General features: G+C 43.4%; 1 protein-coding gene across 2 annotated transcripts in view; it reads right to left on the bottom strand.

Annotated features, from left to right (window-relative positions):
• Positions 1-21,497, bottom strand: part of LOC118792011 (reticulon-1-A-like) — a 48,523-nt gene that overhangs the window by 3,385 nt on the left and 23,641 nt on the right. Inside the window, exon 1 of one of the 2 annotated variants that reach the window (XM_036549691.1) lies at positions 6,600-6,741. The exons of the other annotated variant lie outside the window; for it this stretch is intronic. Coding sequence (XP_036405584.1) covers positions 6,600-6,660 — 61 coding nt within the window. The 5' untranslated portion in view covers positions 6,661-6,741. Of the gene's footprint in view, positions 1-6,599; positions 6,742-21,497 lie in introns of those variants that run through there. 2 annotated transcript variants of the gene reach the window in all.

The following is a 21,497-nucleotide window of genomic DNA, read 5'->3' as shown; positions in this document are numbered from 1 at the left end:
CTGCTAAGTTATCTAGACTGCTGTTCAAGTCATTCGATATAGATGTTCTCTTAGAACCTTAGAAACTCTCCAGCTCTGAACAAGTGGCCATGAGAAAGCAAGAGTGTTGAGGCATGAATGAGTAGCAGAAGACAGCGGCTGCTTAAAAACTGCATGGGATCTGCAGCCTGAACATCAGGGAGTGGTAGCATTGTCTGTGCTCCATGGCTACCACAGCCAGAACCACCAACACCTTTCAGAGGTACAAGGGCACATGGCACCTTCTCTACACCCCAGAATGCCTTTCAGAGGAGTATACTGTCCTGCTGCTGCCATGGCTAGGAAGGAAGGAGCCAGCTGCTATGTTTTGGTACAAAAAGAAGGCCCACCTGTAGGCAAGGGTGGGAGGAGCTGTAGTATAACAAACAGGGGTGTGGCACCACAAAACTGCACCGAGATCCAGCACTCACAGAGCACAGATCCAAAGCTCACAGAGCGAAGATCCAGCACTCACAGAGCACAGATCCAGCACTCACAGAGCGAAGATCCAGCACTCACAGAGCGAAGATCCAGCACTCACAGAGCACAGATCCAGCACTCACAGAGCGAAGATCCCAAGCTCACAGAGCGAAGATCCAGCACTCACAGAGCGAAGATCCAGCACTCACAGAGCACAGATCCAGCACTCACAGAGCGAAGATCCCAAGCTCACAGAGCGAAGATCCAGCACTCACAGAGCCAAGAATCCAGCACTCACAGAGCACAGATCCAAAGCTCACAGAGCCAGGATCCAGCTCTCACAGAGTCAAGGCCCAAAACTCAGAGAGTCTAGCATTCACTCACACACTCAATGCGCTCTTTGCCTGGGCTTTACAGTGATGCTGATAATCATAAAGAGCACACTGAGAAATGATCTTCTGCGCATCAGGCAGTGAGTCTGAGGAAGAGCTGTTCTTCCTGTGTCTCTGGAGGGCCACATGCGCGGATGAATTATTCATATGGGGAATGACTTCATCCAGAGCCTATGGGCTTTAAACACTCTGATTCTGAGTAGATAAAGGCAGTAGAAAACACAGCGATCCCTTCATAGGCCACAGCTTCCTCTATGGGCACAGAAACTATGGAAGCATGCCTGCATACTCGCTAAAAGCACACACACACACACACACACACACACACACACACACAAGCACACACATAAACACAAGCATGGACATGAACACACTCATTCACACAGACATACATATACACACGCACATAAACAGAAATACAGGCACACACACACGCACACACCACTGTGAACAGAAAAATTGGAGTGCCTCCACCCCCACCCCCGCAATACCTATTTTCTAAGCCGCACCACGTTGCTATGGCAATGAGGAAGGGCGTGTGGTGCCCGTTAGAGGGAGCTGGATGCAGTTACCATAGCTACCGTGCTCTGGTCCCCTCACAGCAAAGAGAGACAGCCTGACAGACACAGTAACAATACAAAGCTGCAGATGGACTAGGAGCACAGAGTCTGACTCTCACCTCATCCTTATAAACACACACAGCAATATTAAGACAAGCCCTCATCCTTATCAACACACACAGCACCGCTAGGACACACTCTCATCCTTATAATCACACATAACACTGTTAGCACACGCCCTCATCCTTATAAACACAGCACTGTTACAACACATCCTCATACTTATGAACACACTTTACTGCCCCTTCAGCACTATCATAATTAATACAGTCAGAGCCACTACAGCCAGAGCCACTACAGTCAGAGTCATTGCAGTCAGAGGAAGGTTAGGAATCAGTTGCCAGGTAGAACAGATGGATTGGTTCCTAAGGGCTCTAGCAGAATAATATTCAAGACCATGCTTGTCTTCCACTCACGCTCAACTAGTTGTTTAGGCGTGTCAATACTCAAAACATACAATGGCTCTCTTACTTGATCAATTTAACAATGACAGCCTCTGACTCCTTGGCCTAAACATACTGAGGTACACAAGGCTATGATTAACTAATATTTCCAGAGTGATCTATCTACTGCATGATGGGGACATTTTAGTGGCTAAAATTAAAGATGAGATTCAAAGGTTCTTTTACTATGATTATGATAAATCACATTCACAAGACCCATGGCGAACTTTTCAGCATCATACAGGAGAATATATTCACCCCTGATCCACATATTTTGAACTGCCTATGCAGTAAGAGAAATATTCAGCAAAATGTGTCCAGCTCTGCAGGATACAACAAACTAAAAGAAAAAAACTTCTGGGTCATGCTCAGACATGTTTCTCAGGTGTTTCTCAGACATTCCCAGAGGACATGGCATGGCACCGATCCGCTGTTGTCCCATGTACGATTCACAGATTCATGATTCTGTCTTTGGGAGCAACAGTTCTGACTGAACGGCTCCTGTAGTCATAGCCATGGCGAGGCCTGTGCCAGGGGTGAACCAGGAGCAGCGAGAGAGCAGCTGAACCCTGGCTTAAGGAGAGCGGCTAATCTTGTGCCGACTCAGTGGCTTTAATTAACCATGGCCCTTAATCACAGCTCTAATTTCAGGAGTGGATCCAGGGTTCTGCTTTCTGAGGGAGAGAGAGCTCAAATTTGTTTGATGTCAGTTATTTACAACCAGTTTACTCAGGAATGAGAGTCCCCCACACAACCGACACCGGGCATGACGGCACGACGTGCATGGCATGCTCACCTTGTGGTAATGGTGAGGGTTAATGGCACCAGAGAGGGCAGCCGCAATCTTACCATGACATTACATCAAAGGTTTGGGGTCTAAGGATTTCCCTGGTGAGTCAGACAGCCAAGTTGCCAACTTGGAGACTTTGTCACCAGATCCAGAGACATTACACACAAAAGTCACACACATAATAACAGATTTCTTCTTACGAAAAAACAAAGAAATTAATGAGCAGTTATGACTACATATAAACCCAGTTTTCCAATTAGTAACCCCCAGATTTTACCCCACAGCAACAAACAGTGACTTTTGGAGAGACTTTTACAGATCTGCAGACCTTCTGCTGTCATGATTAGGCTGAGTGTATGATATCAGCATGTGAGGTCATCACAGTTGGTAGCGACAACTAGAGCATCCATTCCCGCTCAGTGAGGACTCAGCCCCCGAGAAGAGCAGCAGGAGGATTACATGCAGCGGGGTCCACAGTGACGCTAATTAGGGTGCACTCTCGCTGTCCTGGATGAAACACTGAGTCCCAAATACGCCAATCACTGTGACCATCAATGGGGTCATCTACAAGCAATCCTCCTCCAGGGTGAACCGCCAAAGAAATCTTGCCTGCTGGGGCTATGACAGAAGTGTGGTGCAGGGATTGGGAAACTGGACCTGCAAATTGAGGGTTGCCGGTTTGATTCCCAGTTGGACAGCTGCCATTGAACGCTTCAGATGACAAATATAGTGAATATCTGACTGTACAATTTGATAAATTCTAGGTACACTTCCTGAGAATCTGAAAGTAGTATACATAATAACAAAACAGTGAATGATTTAACTGACTCCCTCTAGGATCCTATGTTAGGTTTTCTCAGACAATGGTTGTCAGACACTGACCATAATGGACAATGGTAAATGAGCTTTCCTTTCCTTTCACACTGGCAGGCACCCCCTGCAGCTGGTCAGCTGTCTGGGTGCAGAGCGTTCCCTCTTTTGTGAGTGGTCAGTGCTGTACCCTTCATAGGCGACCTTCTGAGCATCGATCGGCTGACCGCCCAGCGTGCCGCACTGAGTTGTCAGGAGGGGGGTATTGTGCTGGGCACACCAATGTCACTGCGACAAGGAGCCTATGTAGTCAGACCCCTAGACAGTGTTTTGTGGCTGGTTTTGGTCTACAGACACTTAATCGTACTTCTGATGTTTCAGGAAGTTAAGGCAGTAAACTGTAAAGGCAGTGCCTGAGTCAAAATGGTGCCTTATAATGCAAATTTAGGCAGAGGCTTGAGCCTAACTAGGCTGACAAAAAAGAAATGGTAATCACCTGAAGGGCTTGCCTGACTAGATTTTAGGATCAACACAAAGGCTGTCTATTCATTGTCTGTCCAGTAAGACCAGAACAGACCAAAGACACTGCCGTAGAAATAGGTAGGGGATTGGACAACTTTTGAGGGTTTGGTTGGAGGAATGTTTTAAGGTGCATATAAAAGGCCAGAGAAAAAGTGGTCCTGGAAGGTATGTCTGGATTATTGATCTGATTATTGATTCGCTCTTTTCCAAAGTGATGCGAGTGTGACTTTTTACACTGCATCCCCTGGCAGACGCCCTTAACCTGGCTGACTCACATACCTCACATTTACAGCATAATTCTTTTATCCATCAGCACACTTGGATTTTTAAAGACCACAACAGCAGCCTTACCTCAGAATCTCTAGCCACTACAGCAGACTAGAGTTACATGGCACACACTATTCTTCATAAGAACACAACACCAAATTACAAAGTTACAGAGCACACACTATTCTTCATAAGGACACAACAACACATTACAAAGTTACAGAGCATACACTATTCTTCATAAGGACACAACAACACATTACAAAGATACAGAGCACACACTATTCTTCATTAGGGTACTACAGTACACAAAAGAGTTACCCAATACACACTATCCTTCATACGGGCACTACAGCATACTGCAAACTCATACAGAACACCATGGGCGTCAGTTTGTTTTGAAAAGTGCTGGGGACAACAACGAGTTTGACGTGTTCACACCTTTTTAAAGTGGTGGGGACGAAATGGGCCACGACAAAAAGTGGTGGGGACATGTCCCCAGTGTCCCCAGCGTAAATGACGCCTATGCAGAACACACTATTTTTAAAGGAGTTACTGTAAACTATAGTTATATAGTACACATTATTCTGCAAAAGGGGACTTACTGGACTCATTTCATCCTTACAGCCTGTCCCAAACACACACACACACACACACACACACTCACTCCTACACAGACATGCACACACATTCACACACAGTGAGTGATGATAAAAATCTATGATGCAACGCTGAGAAAAACTACACTGCCCTACCAGTAGCCTGTGGTGACCTCCTGGACAGGATTGAGAAATATTGCTTCAATAACGCTTCACAAGCTAAAACCAGAATGTTCTGGAATGTTCCCCGCGAAACCTCCTCCACCCAAAGACCAAGAGAGAAAGAGTTTGGCAATCGGCGTGCTCTGGCCCTGTCACGTCCCTGACTCTGAGCTCTAGGGGAAACTGAATGTGGCCGATATGTAGGCCTTGTCTGCCCACAGTACGCATAATCAGCCTCTGCGACCCACTTCCAGTCCAGCAGGGTCAGGGAACAGGCTCAGAACCTGCCGGAGCCCAGATCACAGCTTCCTGCCCACCGCACGCTAACATTACAGCAGCCAGCATGTGGGCTCACCTCTGAACCGATCAGAGAGGGACGCAGGCTAACAGGCAACTGGCAGAAATCTGTGCTGTCTACCCTCAGATCATTTATCTCAGATCATAGAACAGAGGCATGAAATGCTGTGGATGTTACAAAATCAGGTCAGAAGGAACAACTTGAATTTTCATGGGGACGAAATCAAAGATGCACATAGGTGCAGCACACACGCACACAAAAATGCACACACACATACACACACACACACACACACACACACAGACACAAAACACGCACCCACACAAAAACACACAAGTGCACACAAAAACACACATCCACACCCAAAAATATACAAACATATGCACTTATGCCAACACCCACCCATACACACACCAGCTCAGGGAGAAAACTACAGGATTTGAAATGCACAGGTGTGTATCCCACTCCCAGTGGCATGTTCTAGAGAGCCACAGCAACACTGCAGCTGCACTGGACCCCTGTACAGATCCAGGTTGGCCGCCTGCGGAGCCAAAATGGCCAGGAGGCCTGGCACGCCCGTACCCGCGCCCACACTGTGCGAAAACCGCGCACTCGCCTCCGGCCAAACGGGCCACGCCCCGTCGCTAAGGGATCTAATCTCTGTCGCCGCGGTGATCGACCAGACAGCCAGACACAAAAAACGTCCCCTCACAGGAGGAGGAGGTGACGCAGGGACACGGGAGTGGGGGGTGGGGGGGGTTTAACCGCTAAACACACAAAACATCCCCGTGTGGCCAGTCTGTAAATCAGTCACTCCTCAGCCAACAGACAAAGCAGCAAAGCAGGGACAGAGACAGGAGCAGCGGGCGGGAGGGCCTGGATGCTCTACCCCATCAGGACTGGGTGTGGCCCTGTAATGAGGTCGTTTTAGATGCTATCCTCCCATTGCCAGGTTTCCCCCCAGAGTGCTCTGTCTGCCCTCGAGAGGGTGACAACACCATCCCTGTCTAAACAAGCACACATGCGCCCCCACCTCCCCCCAAAATGTTCAGCCCCTCTGCCTTTGTTTCTGAGCGTGGGCAGGAAGGGAGGGGGGACGATGGGGGGTCGCAGACGGTACGATGCAAGGCCCATAGGTACACACCCCTGTCCCCCCGCAAACCTGCCCAGTCATCCTGCCATCCTCCCCGCACACACGCTCACACTTGCGCACACACACATATATACACACACACACACACACACACACACCGCGTACCCTGGCATTTCCAGCCGCTCCAGGGGCTCTCCATCTTGGTGGAATCTGCACTGGCCTGCATGCTGCAAGGAGACGACTGAGCGCTTCTTCTGCTGGGGGATGCTGCTCTCTCTCATACAGACATCCTGATGCATGAATGGCCCCGTGATTGGAGGAAGGGAGGGGTTAGTGGGAGGTGGCCACGCCGCTGCCTGCCCATGGAACATGCTGACTGACGCCCCGAGAGGGAGGGAGTTATGAAGGGCAGCCAATCAGGGCGGACTGCCAACACCGCAGTCTTCAAGGCGGCCAATCGGAGCTGGGGTGGATGGGGGGGGTGGGGGGGGGTGGGGGGGTTCTATCTTGAAAAGGGACCAGGGAGGTCTTTCACATTAAGAGTCCCCCTTGCTGCTTGTAAACTGCGTAGAGGAGTGGTGTGGGATGGGTTAACGATGCTCTGTGAAGGAGCCGAAAGGCAGGGCGGTGCTGCTACCCCAGCTCCCTTTTGCCTTCCCTCTCTTCCGTTTTTATTTTCCTGCTGTTCTTTTTTCAGATTAGATTAGATTATTCTTAATCCCAGCAAACCCAGATAAAATGCACTCCTTTTGTTCTTTTTTGTGACCATTGTTTTTTTGTACTTGTACATTAAACCAAAAAAAATTACAACTGTGATCACTGACATGCAAGAAAAACACTCCAAGAAAGCCGTCCATCCAAGTACAGATACTATGATAGAGATTTTCCAGAATTTATATTTAATAAGTATAATTCTAATAAAATAATAACAATTCTTATAATAATATGAACTTGAATAGACGAGGAATTAAACCTCATCATATGCATACACCTTAACGTACAGTAGGACACACTTGTATACATACATATATACCTACACCAAAAAACATATATTCCACATTGACACACGCATTTATACATGCACACACAGATATATATGCATACATACATATAATTATGAAATCATGTACACACACACACATGCACACACACACACACACACACACACACACACACACACACACATATATACACTGAATATGGAAATACCAATGGGGGGTTAGACGTAAGTTCCAAGGATGAGTGTATTGCATAATGTGTTCCTTGCCATATCCCACACTTGAAAGGTTGATTTGCACGCCTTATTAATTATTGCAGCAGAATGTTCAACACGAGCAATGGCTCTAAAATTTGCTAACCAGAGGGATATCAACAAATGACCCGTGGACTCTGATGACTATATTATGAGATTTTTGGTTGTAGCGGATCCGGCCAGGAGGATTTCCTTTTGGGATGGTGAAGAAAAAAAAACCTCATCCAACAAAAACAGATGAGGGGGGATTTGGTAAAAACATTTAAGAGTAAATGTTAATGCATCTGCTGTGTGAGATCATATCAAAGCACAGGTTAAGGACTAAGGGACATTCCAATGCATGCTATAATACGTCCCCTTGTCACCATTGTTGCATTTATTACACTAGATATTTAGATATTTAGTTGCGCTAGACATTTAAAAATGTTTATGAGGGGCAAGTGAGCCCTGTCTATTAGCTTGAAAGAAATTAAATTATGAAATGAATTTCTAGATGCCATTGAGACATTTTCCCATATTTGTCCCAGCTCAGTATGAACCCCAGACTCTGTGGTTTAGTGTCCCAGACTCAGAGAGCCCCTAACATTTTACATTTTGCAGTGCTTAAATAACTATCAGTAAGTTATTGATGAAACCATCCCATGTGAGGGCATTTCAGGACGTATCCAATTGGGTGGACTCAGCGATTTGTCCCAGGAGACACCATAAAATCGAAAAGAGTACCGCATATGAAAAGAACAGGGAATATCCAGGGACTGAATGTTTCCCCAGATCATGAAAAATTTAAGGGCAGAAAGTATTAAAAATATCTCTTCATATACGGATTCCTTTGTGTGATGAGGGAGGATAAATGAAAAGGCATGCTTTTGTCAGAAAATTATAATTGTGTCAGACAGGGGATGAGTCACTCAATTTAGCAGCATGTACAGTGAAGACTGACACATAATTTAGCAGAATGTCTCTGTGAACACTGAGAACCACATTCTAGCCATGTTTAATTTTACCCCAAATCTATAAGGATTGGCCAGTGTCTCTGTCATTGTTTGTTCACATGTCACTCACAGCTATTACTTTTCTTTAAAATATATATATATATAAATATATATTATATATATATTATATTGTGATATAAAGCCTAGAACCTCTCACTTAGCTAAACCTTTACACTGATGCTGAGTCTTATTGCGGGGCGATTAGAACAGTAGATTGGAAAAATTCTAGCTAATTTTAGCTTTGAGGAAACTGATTTAACATTAAAAAATATAACAGATGCTAACTGAAAACTATGAGAAGCTTAATAACGTTAATGAAAACAAACCATGTAACGTAACATGCGCACTCCAACTGAAAAACAAATAAAAAATAAATGTAAAAAAAGAATAAATGAAATGAATAAATAAATATAAATATATATATATATATATACATATATATATATACACAACTCACAAAAAGTTAGGGATATTTGTCTTTCGGGTGAAATTTATGGAAAATGTTCACGCTACAGTGATATTATATCATGAAAGTAGGGCATTTAAGTAGAAGCATGCAATGGTGATTTCCTCATCTCAAACAATTTATTGAAACAAAAGCCCACAACGGTGGTGGGTATACCACAACAAAATATGTCAATGTCTCAATAACTTGTCATGTGCCCTTGAGCATCAATTACAGCTTGACAACGACGTCTCATGCTGTTCACAAGTCGACTTATTGTCTGCTGAGGCATGGCATCCCACTCTTCTTGAAGGGCGGCCCTCAGGTCATTGAGGTTCTGGGGTACAGAGTTACGAGCCTCTACACGGCAACTCAGCTGATCCCATAGGTTTTCTATGGGATTCAGGTCTGGAGAAAGTGCAGGCCACTCCATTTGAGGTATCCCAGTCTCCAGCAGCCGTTCCCTAATGATGCGACCTCGATGAGCTGGAGCATTGTCGTCCATGAAAATGAAATTAGGCCTGTGTTGTTCATGCAGGGGCACAATGACTGGATTAATGATGTTATTCAGGTAGTATGGGCTTGTCACTGTACCATTCACAAAGTGTAGGGCAGTTCTGTATTGACTAGACACACTGTAACACCACCACCACCAAAGACTCGTCTGGTGACAACAGTGGCTGATGCATAGCGCTCTCCTTGATGTCTCCAACATCGTTGGCGGCCATCATTTCTGCTCAACGTGAATCGACTTTCATCAGAGAACAGCACTGAGACCCACTGGCCCCTCGTCCAGCGTAAATGCTCCCTGGCCCATGCAAGACGATGACGCCTGTGCCTGGTGGTGTGGTCAGGTACCCTTGCAGGTCGTCTAGCACGCAGACCACGCTGATGTAAACGGTTTCGAATGGTCTGACATGACACTTGGGTACCTCTCACCTCCCTTAAATGTGCCTGGAGTTGAGTTGCATTCATCATCCGGTTCTGCAGGGCACTGTTCACAATGAAGCGGTCATCAGTGTGGGATGTGGCCAAAGGACGTCCACTTCTATGCCTTTCTGTGACTCTTCCAGTCTCTCTGTATCTCTGTTGCAACCTGCTGATGACACTCTGTGACACTCTAAGCTTAGTGGCCACTTCCCTCTGAGAACATCCTGTTTGAAGCCTCGCAATGGCACGGTACTGTTGATCAATTGTTAGGTGTCGTCTTGGTCTCATGATGTCAAAATGTGAACAGCATGATGTAGAGGACTGTTTAAATACCAATTCTAATTGAACCAGGAAATTTATTGGTCGATTCATGGATCAAACACCTGTTGTGAATTTTGCCGTCCAGCTCCTTGTTAGAGAACAGCAAGTTGTGCAAAAAGTACTGAAACATTAAACAGTTGGACATTCAAAAGTTTAGAGAAGGTCAAATTAAGTTCACCTGTAAAGGTTACAGTGCATAGGTTCATCCTGAAATTTCACCCAAATATCCCTAACTTTTTGTGAGTCGTATATATATATATTCACACACACATTTCAATAAATAAAGCGGCACAATAATTGTTTTACCTCAATTATCTTGTTTTCGTAATCGCTGGAATTATGAAAATGTGGATAAGACAAGTATAGCAACAGCCATCTTGTTCCAAGTGAAAGCTACCCATAATCCAAAGCAGTAAAGGTATGAGAGCTCCAGAGGAACTATAGTGTGAACAGCAAGAGGACTGAGGCCCCATCAGAACTGACGTGGAGTAGACAGAGGACTGAGGCTTCTTTCAAATGAACTCACAATGTGAACGCAAAAAGAGAGAGTCCCTTTTCTGTTGGTCCACTTTTTAGTCCACTTTAGAGCACTGAGTTTGGTTTGTTTAAAAAGGACTATATGTGAAAACACCCTTAACCCTTGTGACATTCTAACTGCTTCCCTTCTCATCTGAACTGGTCATTGGGGTGGGGCAGGGCCACCAGAGAGGGGTCAGGTGGTGTCTCTCGGCTCCAGAAGGGTGACATCACAGTGAGCATCTGCAGATGGGCGGCGCCTAAAAAGGCTTGGGGATGACTCAGCGATCTCCTCCCACAGGACCTTGGCATTAATGCTGACTATAGCGTACTCATGACAGTGTGATTCTTCACTGCAGACACAGTGAGGAAGGTGTGTCTGCTGCAGGTTACAGCAACCCCTCTTCCATGGCTTCATTCCTGTATATGCATTATGCATAGTGCTGGAAGTGTTACACATTCTCATTTGTTCATGCCAAACATGCTTCTTGAGAAATTTACCAAGAGCAGCGAGAGCGTTACAAAGATCAGTAAGGACCATGTGCCAGCACTTCCCTCAGTCCCTCCACCATGCTTTGAATGAAAAATAATCCAGGTAAAAATGCAACCGTCCGCATTTTAAGCATTGTAAGTGTCCTGTCAAAACATATAAAGACGATTATAAAATATAACGCTCTTCACTACATTCATATGTGTACTGTATTTTTAAATGCATTGTTATGTATTGTGATATGCTGTGACACATTTTCAAAATATGTTTTGCAGCAAATTCCTGATGTTTCACAGTGGCAATTATTGATACATTTTAAATTACATGAAATATATTATCCACATTTTTGGCAAATACATATATGTATATCACATTACATATATTGGCCCAGGCAGTCCTGTAGTGAGCCTCCATGTCAGTTCTGCTAAGGAGATGAATCTTTGATTTCATGTATATCTTTAAACCATTTTGAAGGTTTTTTTCTATTTATACTGCATTGCACAGACTCTTATTTTCTCTTATTTTTCACAGCAACATCACCACCCTCTCTACCACAAATTCAAGCAGTCAACTGAGGCCTTGCTCTCTGGCTTGGATGAATAATTGATAAACATGCCAAGGCCTACACGCATTACCAGGAGATACCGCATTCACACTGACAACTTCTGCTGTAACAGACATGGCAGTCCACCACACTCCTGAACATTGAGCACTGCTCTGAATGCTGAGTACAAAGGAACAGGTGGGGGGAAAGCATGCCTGTATCCACAGAGACGGTTTCTGAATGTGAGGTCCCCCCAGGCATTTTGATACCTGGCTTAGGCAGTTTTAATCAGCTCCCACAGAGCAGCCTACACATCTATTGCACTACAAATCCCAGAATTCCTCTCTCCCTGTCAGTAAAAATCCTTAAAATGCATTTAGAAATGTAGATTATGTGTGTAACAATAGCATTCAGTTATGTGTTATATGAATATAGAAGCATGTCTGAAGGAAATACACCATGATAGTACAATGAAAAAAATTATTTTACTGTAAAAATAGAGATGAAAAAATTGAATGACTGAGAAATTAGACGGTGAAATGGTGAAGACGGATTAGTACCCATTTAAAAGGGGCCCCGTTGTATCATGATGTGGTAACCATGTAACGCCAGTTTACACAAGGCCTTTAACAGTGTCACTTAGCAACAACACAAAAATGTCAGCAGGTAGTAAAAATGGCAAATACTCTCATCTCGAAAGGTTAAAAAAGGGGGCTGACATGCTTTAAAGGGTTTCCCTTCTGAATGAAAAATATTGTCCAAATGCCTTTGGACAGCTTTATGTTTCTGAGGCTCCATTAATGCTAAAACACAGCCATAATGATCACATTACAGAATACTCAAAATACACACCCACTGGGAAAAGCTATGAAGTGGCCATTTGTTCTTGCAGTACAAGTACAAAAGAGTTGTGTTTCCTTTCAGGGGTTTGTATTTGGGTCTTTATTCTCTCAGATTGACAGCGTGTTCTCTAATATTCCTGACCCCCTCTCGTTTGGTGATGGTTTTGGTGTCCTTGCCTCTCCTGCTCGATCTCCTCAGGGTCTGCTCCCCTGGCAACGGCACAGACACTGATCCTGCATTGCCATGGAAACAGTGGAGGAGAGTGCCAGGGCCCCTGCCTGATTTGCTCAGAGTTTCCCTGATCACTGAAGCTCAGGCTGAGGGTTTTGGCCCTGTTTTGCAGCTTCCAGATTTGGCAACCCACCAGCTTTCGAGTGTTCCCTCAATGTCACGACAGAGGACCACGCCTCCCAATGTCATCCCCTCTCTAGCGCCGAAATGGTGTTAAATGCTCAGATCTTGCAGGTCATTCCAACGCACTGCGTCTAAATCACCTGCTGAAAGGAACAAAAGGCTACAATGCGAAGCCATGAGGCAGCATCTGATTGGTCAGCAGTTAGCCTGTCTGCCAACAGCCTAAGCAAGGAACCAGGGACAGAGGCAGCACTGTTGTGCCTCAGCGCAATGCATTGTGGGATAGAACACAGGTGCTGCCATCATCCTAGGAGGTAATAGGGATGGCAACTTCCCCCTCTGCAGTGAGATAAATCTACATTACACAGCTGGTGAGACAGAGGCATTTATGAAAAGCACTCTATTAAGTAAGAGCCCAGCAAATGACACAAGGCCGCTTATCTGTGTGCCGTCAGAGCTGGCCAAGGTATTTCCTGCACATCTTGCCATCAGTGAATAACTTCCACTCTGGAAAATGAAAAACACCATAATAATAATCTCTCCAATCGCAGTCAGGCGGTGCCATCACTGAGTGACCCTAACTTCCTGTTATTTTCAAATCACAAGGCTGGAACCAAAACATGGGCATCCATCCTCACCAGCACGGGGGAGGGACGTAATATCCAGCAACTCCGTTATGGCTTCAGCCTCCTGATTTACACACAGGGCAGGAAATGCACATGAGAGGTGGGGGTGAGGTCACTGTGGAAACGAGGACCCCCTGCTCTTCATTTGCAGACCCGGAGGGCTTGCGTGTGGGAGGAGTGGGATGTGAGCTTGGGTCAGGCCCTCCTCACCCCGCTCTCCCACGCCCAATTATTCATGTCCTGATGCTGGCCGCGCCATCGCAGTGCCGTGGCTTCCTAAAAATAGAGACGTCCCCGCGCCACCGCCCACTACAGCACAGTCCTCACCAAAAGCAAATGTGTCCCAAACAAGTCCCAAACACAAGGCATTTGCATAGGACATAATGTACTGCATCCGTGACAAAACACAGGCCTGCAAATTACTGTCTTAAACTGTGAAACTGCCATACTGTAAAGTATACTCCATGATATATGAATATGATTAAAGCCATAACAACTAATATATATATTTTTAAAATATAATAAATACAATTATTTAAATGCAAAAGCAATAAAATGTAAGCCTACTGCTTTTATTTTTAATTGCAGTTCAGAAATTTATGTTTTTATTAATAACAACCATTTCATCCTTATCCATAACTCTTCTCAGCATGCATTTCATCCATTACATATAACCAGTGCTTTTATTATCCACTGCAAAAACTGTATTTGTCTCATGTACAAGACAGCTTTCAGAAGAACTAAATCCATTATTGCTGTTCCTAAAAAGCCATTTTATAATAACCAAAAACACCACCTTTGCTAAACCGTATGCTAATAATCTAGATTGAGGAGCAGGGAGATAAAGATCTCAGTGGATGTGATGGAGGCTAGTAATGTATATTGTGTGGGATTCCAATAGTGCCCTCTGCTGGTTAAAAAAGACCATGACATGCCATTCTGCTGTCCATCTAGAATGTTCCATGCTTCTCTGAGCCTCTCATCACAAAAGGAGAGATTTCTACTCAGCCTTGCTACTGCTAGGTGGTATTTTTAGCAGTCCCACAAAGCAGACACGGTAACAACAGGAGATCTGCTCGGTGGTATGAACATATTTTGTCATCTTCCAAACAGACACATACATGTTTTTGTATTTGATTTGAGATAAATACCTTTATCTTTATAGTTACTTTGAACACTTGCATCCTGTTATGATGTTGATGGTAGAATTACAGCCTAAATTGCACAGTGACAGGTCTTAAGAAATGTAAGTGATCTTATATGGAACAAGCAAAAGATAAAAATTATGAAAAATAAATGCATCAGTTTCATGACACCTGTACTACCTTATTGGCACATCTTTAACAATAAATAAATTATTGTGTCCTTAATCTGACTGATCATTTCTTTTGCATGATGTCACAAAACAATCTGAATATTCAATTGCCTCACTAAAACAGGACAGACATTTCTTACTACACAAATTGAGTCTCTTGAAATTTTTACTTAAAAGTGATTTTTTATAAGTAACAACAATTATGAAATTAGTCTGCTTGACCAGAGCTAATCCAGCAAGTACTAAGCAGGTAAAATGCAAACTCATTTCAATTTTGACAGCAAGTTGCCATAGAAACAGCAGAAGGTTACAGATGGGATTTCCCTTTAGGGCAGAGAACAAGGTGCAGGCATTCCCCCACAATGCCTTGCAGTCACCAAGAAGAAGGTTGGCAAACATTAACAGAGGGAACATTAATGAAAGAAGCACCCACTGCTGGTGCAGGATCTGAGCAGGACTGTCCATCTCAGTATAGCACATGCTCTAAAAACTCTAATTAGGCCAGTCCAACTCCTTTACAAACACTTTTTCTCCTGGCATTAACAAGGTAGACTAGGCGATAGTATTTTCACGCTGAGTCTAAAGTCCTGGGTGATTTTGTGCTGCTTTAGTTACAGATAGATTATGTTTAATAAACAGTAGAGTGCAGTGTAGCTCTTTCAGCTTGCTGATAGAGACTGTGATCATGGTATTATGATGTAGACTAACACTGCTCTTCTTTCACTACCTGGTACCATGAAAACACTATGCTTTAGGTTGAAGTTACAGATCACTGATAAGCTCTATATTCACTTTATGGTAGTTTGTTTTGCTGTTTTTGTTTCATTTTCACACATATTTTTTTATTAAGTGGCATCTATACATTGATATGTGCAATAATTTATGTTTAATTCTGCCTGTTCTGTATCTACTGTTATGTCCTGCTCTGTTGTACTGTTTTTTGGTTTTTGGGCCCTGGGCTGCTGTGTTTTGTTTGTGTTCCTATACAGGTAGGACCGTAGCAGAAGAAGAAGGACACACCAACAACCGTAGCGGAGGAACCGATTTGGAGGATGCATGGAGACATGGACACCGCTGTTGTCGCACAGCACCTTACGGATGGCACTTGGTACACAATGCTGTATAACCTCACAACTATGCACAGCAATACAGCGTAGGTATACTTATTTCTTACTTATTATGTCTTACTTATTTATATATTATTTTGCCCTCTATTTATTGCATTGCTTGCCTACTCTGTCTTATTCTATTCTATTTTATTGTTATTTTGTATCTTCATTGCTCAATCAATAAAGGATCAATAAAGTTTTATCTTATCTTACATTGCCATGAGCACTGCCACATCATAGATGAACCTCTGCCACACAATATAATAACACACAGGTATCATGAATTACTACTAAATTCACCCGGATGCATACATGGAGAGATGATGCGGAAATGAATCCCGTCAGAGCAAATACTGTACGTAAAGCAACAATTACCCACAGCAATAGGCCATAAATGTCTCACTGTCAGCCACATTGATTGACCAAAAATGCCACACACCATAACCACAAATAAGAAAATCCACCCAAATGCATAGAAAGATTACTATCACTGTTAGTGCTGAACATAAAGGAAACAATGTGTTGACACGACTGCCAGAAAAGCAGGCTGAAGAAAGGATCTGCCTGAAAAGTCAAGGTGTGTACACCGTTACTTCATTTCATTCATTTCACTATTAGTGCTGCGCATCACAATTATTAAGCACAGAAATAATAGACTTTACAACATTCACATTCACTGACCGTCACCACTGCCACACAAAAATGCATCGTAGCATCGATTATCACAAAATTCACATGCCTTACGTAGACATGACAGTTTCTTAAGGCCTTAATAACAGAGAGAGGAAGTTTAAAAAAAAAAAAAAGTCAAAACAAAAGCAAATTGACTTAACCATGTTTGGTTTTACCAAACGTGTAAAGCACAACGAAGAAGATGAAGTTGAAGCAGAGAGGGAGACGCAGGTTAGCAACCAATTAGCTAGCATGACTGTGCTTTACATGTTTAGTAAAACCAAACATGGTTAAGTCAGTTTGCTTTTGTTTTGACATTTTTTTCCACTTCCTCTCACTGTTACTAATAATTTTGCGTCTAAAGCTTGGTATTGGGGCAGGCGATTCACGTCAGCTTGTCACTGGACTTTTTTCAACTGCTAGCTTGTAGCTCGCGGGAACAATCAACAGTAAACGTACGTGCGAGCGTGATCCTGCTACCGCCAGAGAGTAGCTGCTGAGCAGAAACAGTGCCCCTTGCAGTGTGGCTGAAAATTACACCCAATGACACGGCAATTTATCACACCAGTTATAGAATTAACGAATACGAGAAAAGAAATAAAAAGAAAAAGAAAAACTTTGATTTTAAATGTAACTAGGGATGCCCTGGCCAGAACTAAGGGGGCTGGGCCATCCCGGGCCTCAGCGTAATTCGAACCCTGGCAACAAGGCCTTTTACTTGAAGCGGACCAGTGTAGTGAGTCAAAGGGAGGTGTAACGTGAGCCCTCCTGGGCTGGTTGAAAACCAGATGCGCAGCTGCATTTTGTATTAACTGCAGAGGCTTAATGGAGGATGTAGGTAGGCCACCAAGGGGAGCATTGCAGTAGTCCAGCCTTGAGATGACAAGAGCCTGGACAAGGAATTGTACAGCATACTCAGATAGGTAGGGCCTGATGTTGCACAGTGCAAATCCGCATGATCTGCATGGTTCTTAAAGTTTATCTGGCCGTCAAACACTACCCCCAGGTTCTTTGCAGACCTAGATGGAGTTAGTGTCATTGAGCCAAGATGAATGGTGATGTGCTGAATGGATGAGCTTATCTGTGAATTAAAAAAAATCAACTTAGTGAATTTAAAAAATGTGAAAATCAAATACATCATTGAGAACAAGTTTTCAGAGAACAAAGTGTGCAGACAACAACCATAACCCTAACCCCAACAATCAATTCATTTTGTGTTTTGAATTACTAGCATGTACGGCTAGTCACATTCGTATATTAAAATCAATAGCAGGAATATGGTATGCATGGTCAGCTGTTAGTCTGCTGCTAGCCTGTGCTTCTGGGAAATGACATTTTACTGACATTGTTTCAAGAGCAAGGGCAAAACTGATCTCAGTGTAATAAAAGCCTTCCATATCTCATTTGTACCTTTCAATGACTCGGTTCCAAACAGAACATATGGCTTTTTGACACCTTGAATGACTGAATGGTTATCACCAGCAAGTATGAATTTTCATGTGAGCCTTTCATTTTCAAATGGATGTTTCATTACCGTGGTAGGTTGGGTCGATTACCATAGCAACTGAAAATCCATGGACACCAAGAACTCAGTGGCACTTCATATGACTGTATGAATAGACAGATAAGTGAACACCAGTCATTTGAAAATTGCGAATACAATATACATACATGAGTCACCCTTTTAACTCAATATGTGGGCGAGCTGGTTGATTCATCTGGCTAAATCAAAGTCGCATAATGAGCCAGCCAGAGTAAATCTGACAGACAGTCAATCTCTTACTTTCCAATCAGGTAGAATTCTCAAATTTCTGGACACTGGCTCCCTGGGATTATGAAGCAAATCACAATTATATGATTTAATGACATAGTGACACATGGTAGTGTATGCACGTAACAACTTTCCAGTTTCTAAACTGTCTAGTTTCAGATCAGCACAAGTTAATTTGTGGTAATGCTTGAATTGTGTTGTGCATGCTCTTGCTGGTCTGAGAGTGTTGTTAATCTGGTTTCTTACTGTTGCTTATTTAACTGGGATGGATTCATTTCTCTTCCACTGTGTTGGAAGTTGCTCTGTATAAGAGCATCTGCTAAATGCACATAATGTAATGTAAATTGTTTGGTCAGAGGTGAAGCAGGATATTTTTCATATTGGGAATGCCAGGGATCCACTGCTTGTATTTGGGTGGGTAAAATAGCACCACTAGCACAGCATAACTCTCTCTCAGCACTGGGATACAGAAAGACTGCCCCTGTTGGAAATTCACTCCCTGACCTCAGGAAGGAAAGCAATGTCGTGCTTGGACAGAGAACCCAGCTCCTGGTTTTCATTCCCAGGCTCTGAAATTTGTAACCATTAGGGGGCAGCATATCCTCACAATTCTTTACAGCTCTGAGGACCTGCCAGCTGACAGAATGGCACCATAGTGTGCTCCCCCAATGACTTGCTTACCCAGAGAAACATGCATTTTGTACACATTTCAACAAATTATCTACGTATACAGCTTCATATTTACTGATGCAGCTATGTTTAAACATCCCGCTCAAGGGTACAGCAGCAGTGCCCTCACTCTGGATTTAACCCTGCAGCCTCCTGGAAGCAGGCACAGCACCCTACCAGCTACCAGCTGCCTGTGCTTAACCAACACTTCAAATATGTTTTTTTTTTCATGTCTCAGCCTGCTAATCTGGACCATGTTGACTGGATTATTAGGATGCATTCTACTTAGCACATGCTCGTATCCAGAGTAACTTACATATCTTGCATCTTTAGGAAATCCGTTCAAATAGCAGGACATTAACTGGGGAAATTTATGGATAAGTACCCTGCCCAAGGGTATGGCAGTAGAGCTCCACCAGGGAATGGTCCTTTACAAGCCCTGCTCCTTATCACTACACCACACTGCTGCCCCATGAGGTTACACTACCACTATCTCTTTAAGGAGACTGGCAGAAAAGCTCTCACAGCCTGGAGGACACACAGAAATGGGCAAAGATACATCAAAATGTATCTTGTTACAAAATACAAAGTAACATTGTGCATTCTGAATTTGTACAAAATGGCAGAATATTCAGATTTTTGTAATATACACAAGGCTCTGGTGAGAGTTTGAACCCTATAGGAAGGGAGAACAGGAAGAGGAATGCTACTGTATCTAAGCACTTAAAAAAATACTTAAAATAGTATGTCTTGTACAGTATGTAGAAATTTGTTCTCTGTCCAATTCAAAGACATGGCAGTTGAGACCCAACCACTGCAATTAGTATCCTATTTAGTTGCCTTTAAGAATAACTAACTTTTAAAATATTTCTAGTGTTAACCGCATCTTGTGAGGATGGAGTATTATTCCTGCAAATGAGAACACTTTCTCAACCGGGGCTGAAGAAGGGAGGGTTGTATTAAATCGAGCAAATAGGAGCTTGATCAGTGGGTATAGCTCCAGAGAATGCACGTCCCTTCTGGTGTCCTCCAGAAAATGAAGGGTCTCTAATTCAGCTTTGCTGTGGCTTGTGATCTCTGGTCTTTCCCAGACTTATACATCTAGCTAACACTTGCTGGCTACCCATGGCTAACCAGTCTTATATGCTCGTCGAGCTGTTTCATGTTGTTAACTATACAAGCCAACTTGTAGCACTAATTAATAGCGAGCTAGCTTGCTGGCTTTCGCATTCTAAAAAGATATATTTTATATAATTATTGCAGTTCAGATAAAATAACGGACAGTCCACTGCACTGGTTGAGACAGGAAGCATGTGCTGGCTTGTTTGGGGGGGGGGGGGGGGGGCTAACTGAACAGAAGATGAACTTGATTACGGAAATACTGTGAGTAGTGTGAGTGTGTCTAAGTGTATTGTTCTTCATTTTATTTACATGATTTTTTTATGTTTTATGAATCATGGAGAAAGTATTTTGAGTATAAAATACAAAATTACACCACTCTAAAGTATCTTGTTACAAATTACATTTGAATTTTATCAGCCCTGTCAAATACAAATTACAAAATACTCAAAAGTAATTGAAATACGTATTTGAAATACAAGTAACAGAAATACTGCCCATCTCTTAGGACACACACACACACACACACACACACAATCACACAAACTCACTGTACAAATGTATCTAAAGTTAGGCATGTCCTTTATATCAAAAAAAACTTTTCATTTCTGTGGTATGTTTTCAGCCAGAACAGTGCACTCAGTCACACCATACAGACAAAGAAAAAGCCTTCAGTCAAGAGGTCTCAAAATGGCTTTCGTAAACAGATCTCAGCTGTGAACAGCACAGAAAAAATCCTACAAAAACTTGCGAAAAGTGAAACCTACATCTGTAGTACTGTGGCATAGTGTTTAAAGAGCTGCAGTATGCTCCCAGAGGGAGGCTGGTTTGAGTCTCAGCCAAGCCCTTGGGCGAAGTACTCAACCCAAATCACTTTTGTAAATATCCTGCTCCGTAAATGGGTCATATGTAAAAATATGGCCTGTCTGCATCGCCTGGGATTGGACCGTCCGCCAAGCAATTAAATAATAATAATGACCTCTTTAAGTGACACTGCAGAAGTGCGCTTCTGCTCTGTGATGGACACTGCAGGTCCCAGAGCAGCATCTGAAGGTGGCATGAAGAGCAGGCAGAAACGAGGGGAAGAGTGTGACT

Source organism: Megalops cyprinoides, chromosome 17, assembly GCF_013368585.1.
Source record: "Megalops cyprinoides isolate fMegCyp1 chromosome 17, fMegCyp1.pri, whole genome shotgun sequence".
Lineage (NCBI taxonomy): Eukaryota > Metazoa > Chordata > Actinopteri > Elopiformes > Megalopidae > Megalops > Megalops cyprinoides.
The sequence above is the reverse complement of the archived record's forward strand: the minus strand, read 5'-3'. Positions and strand labels throughout refer to the sequence as shown.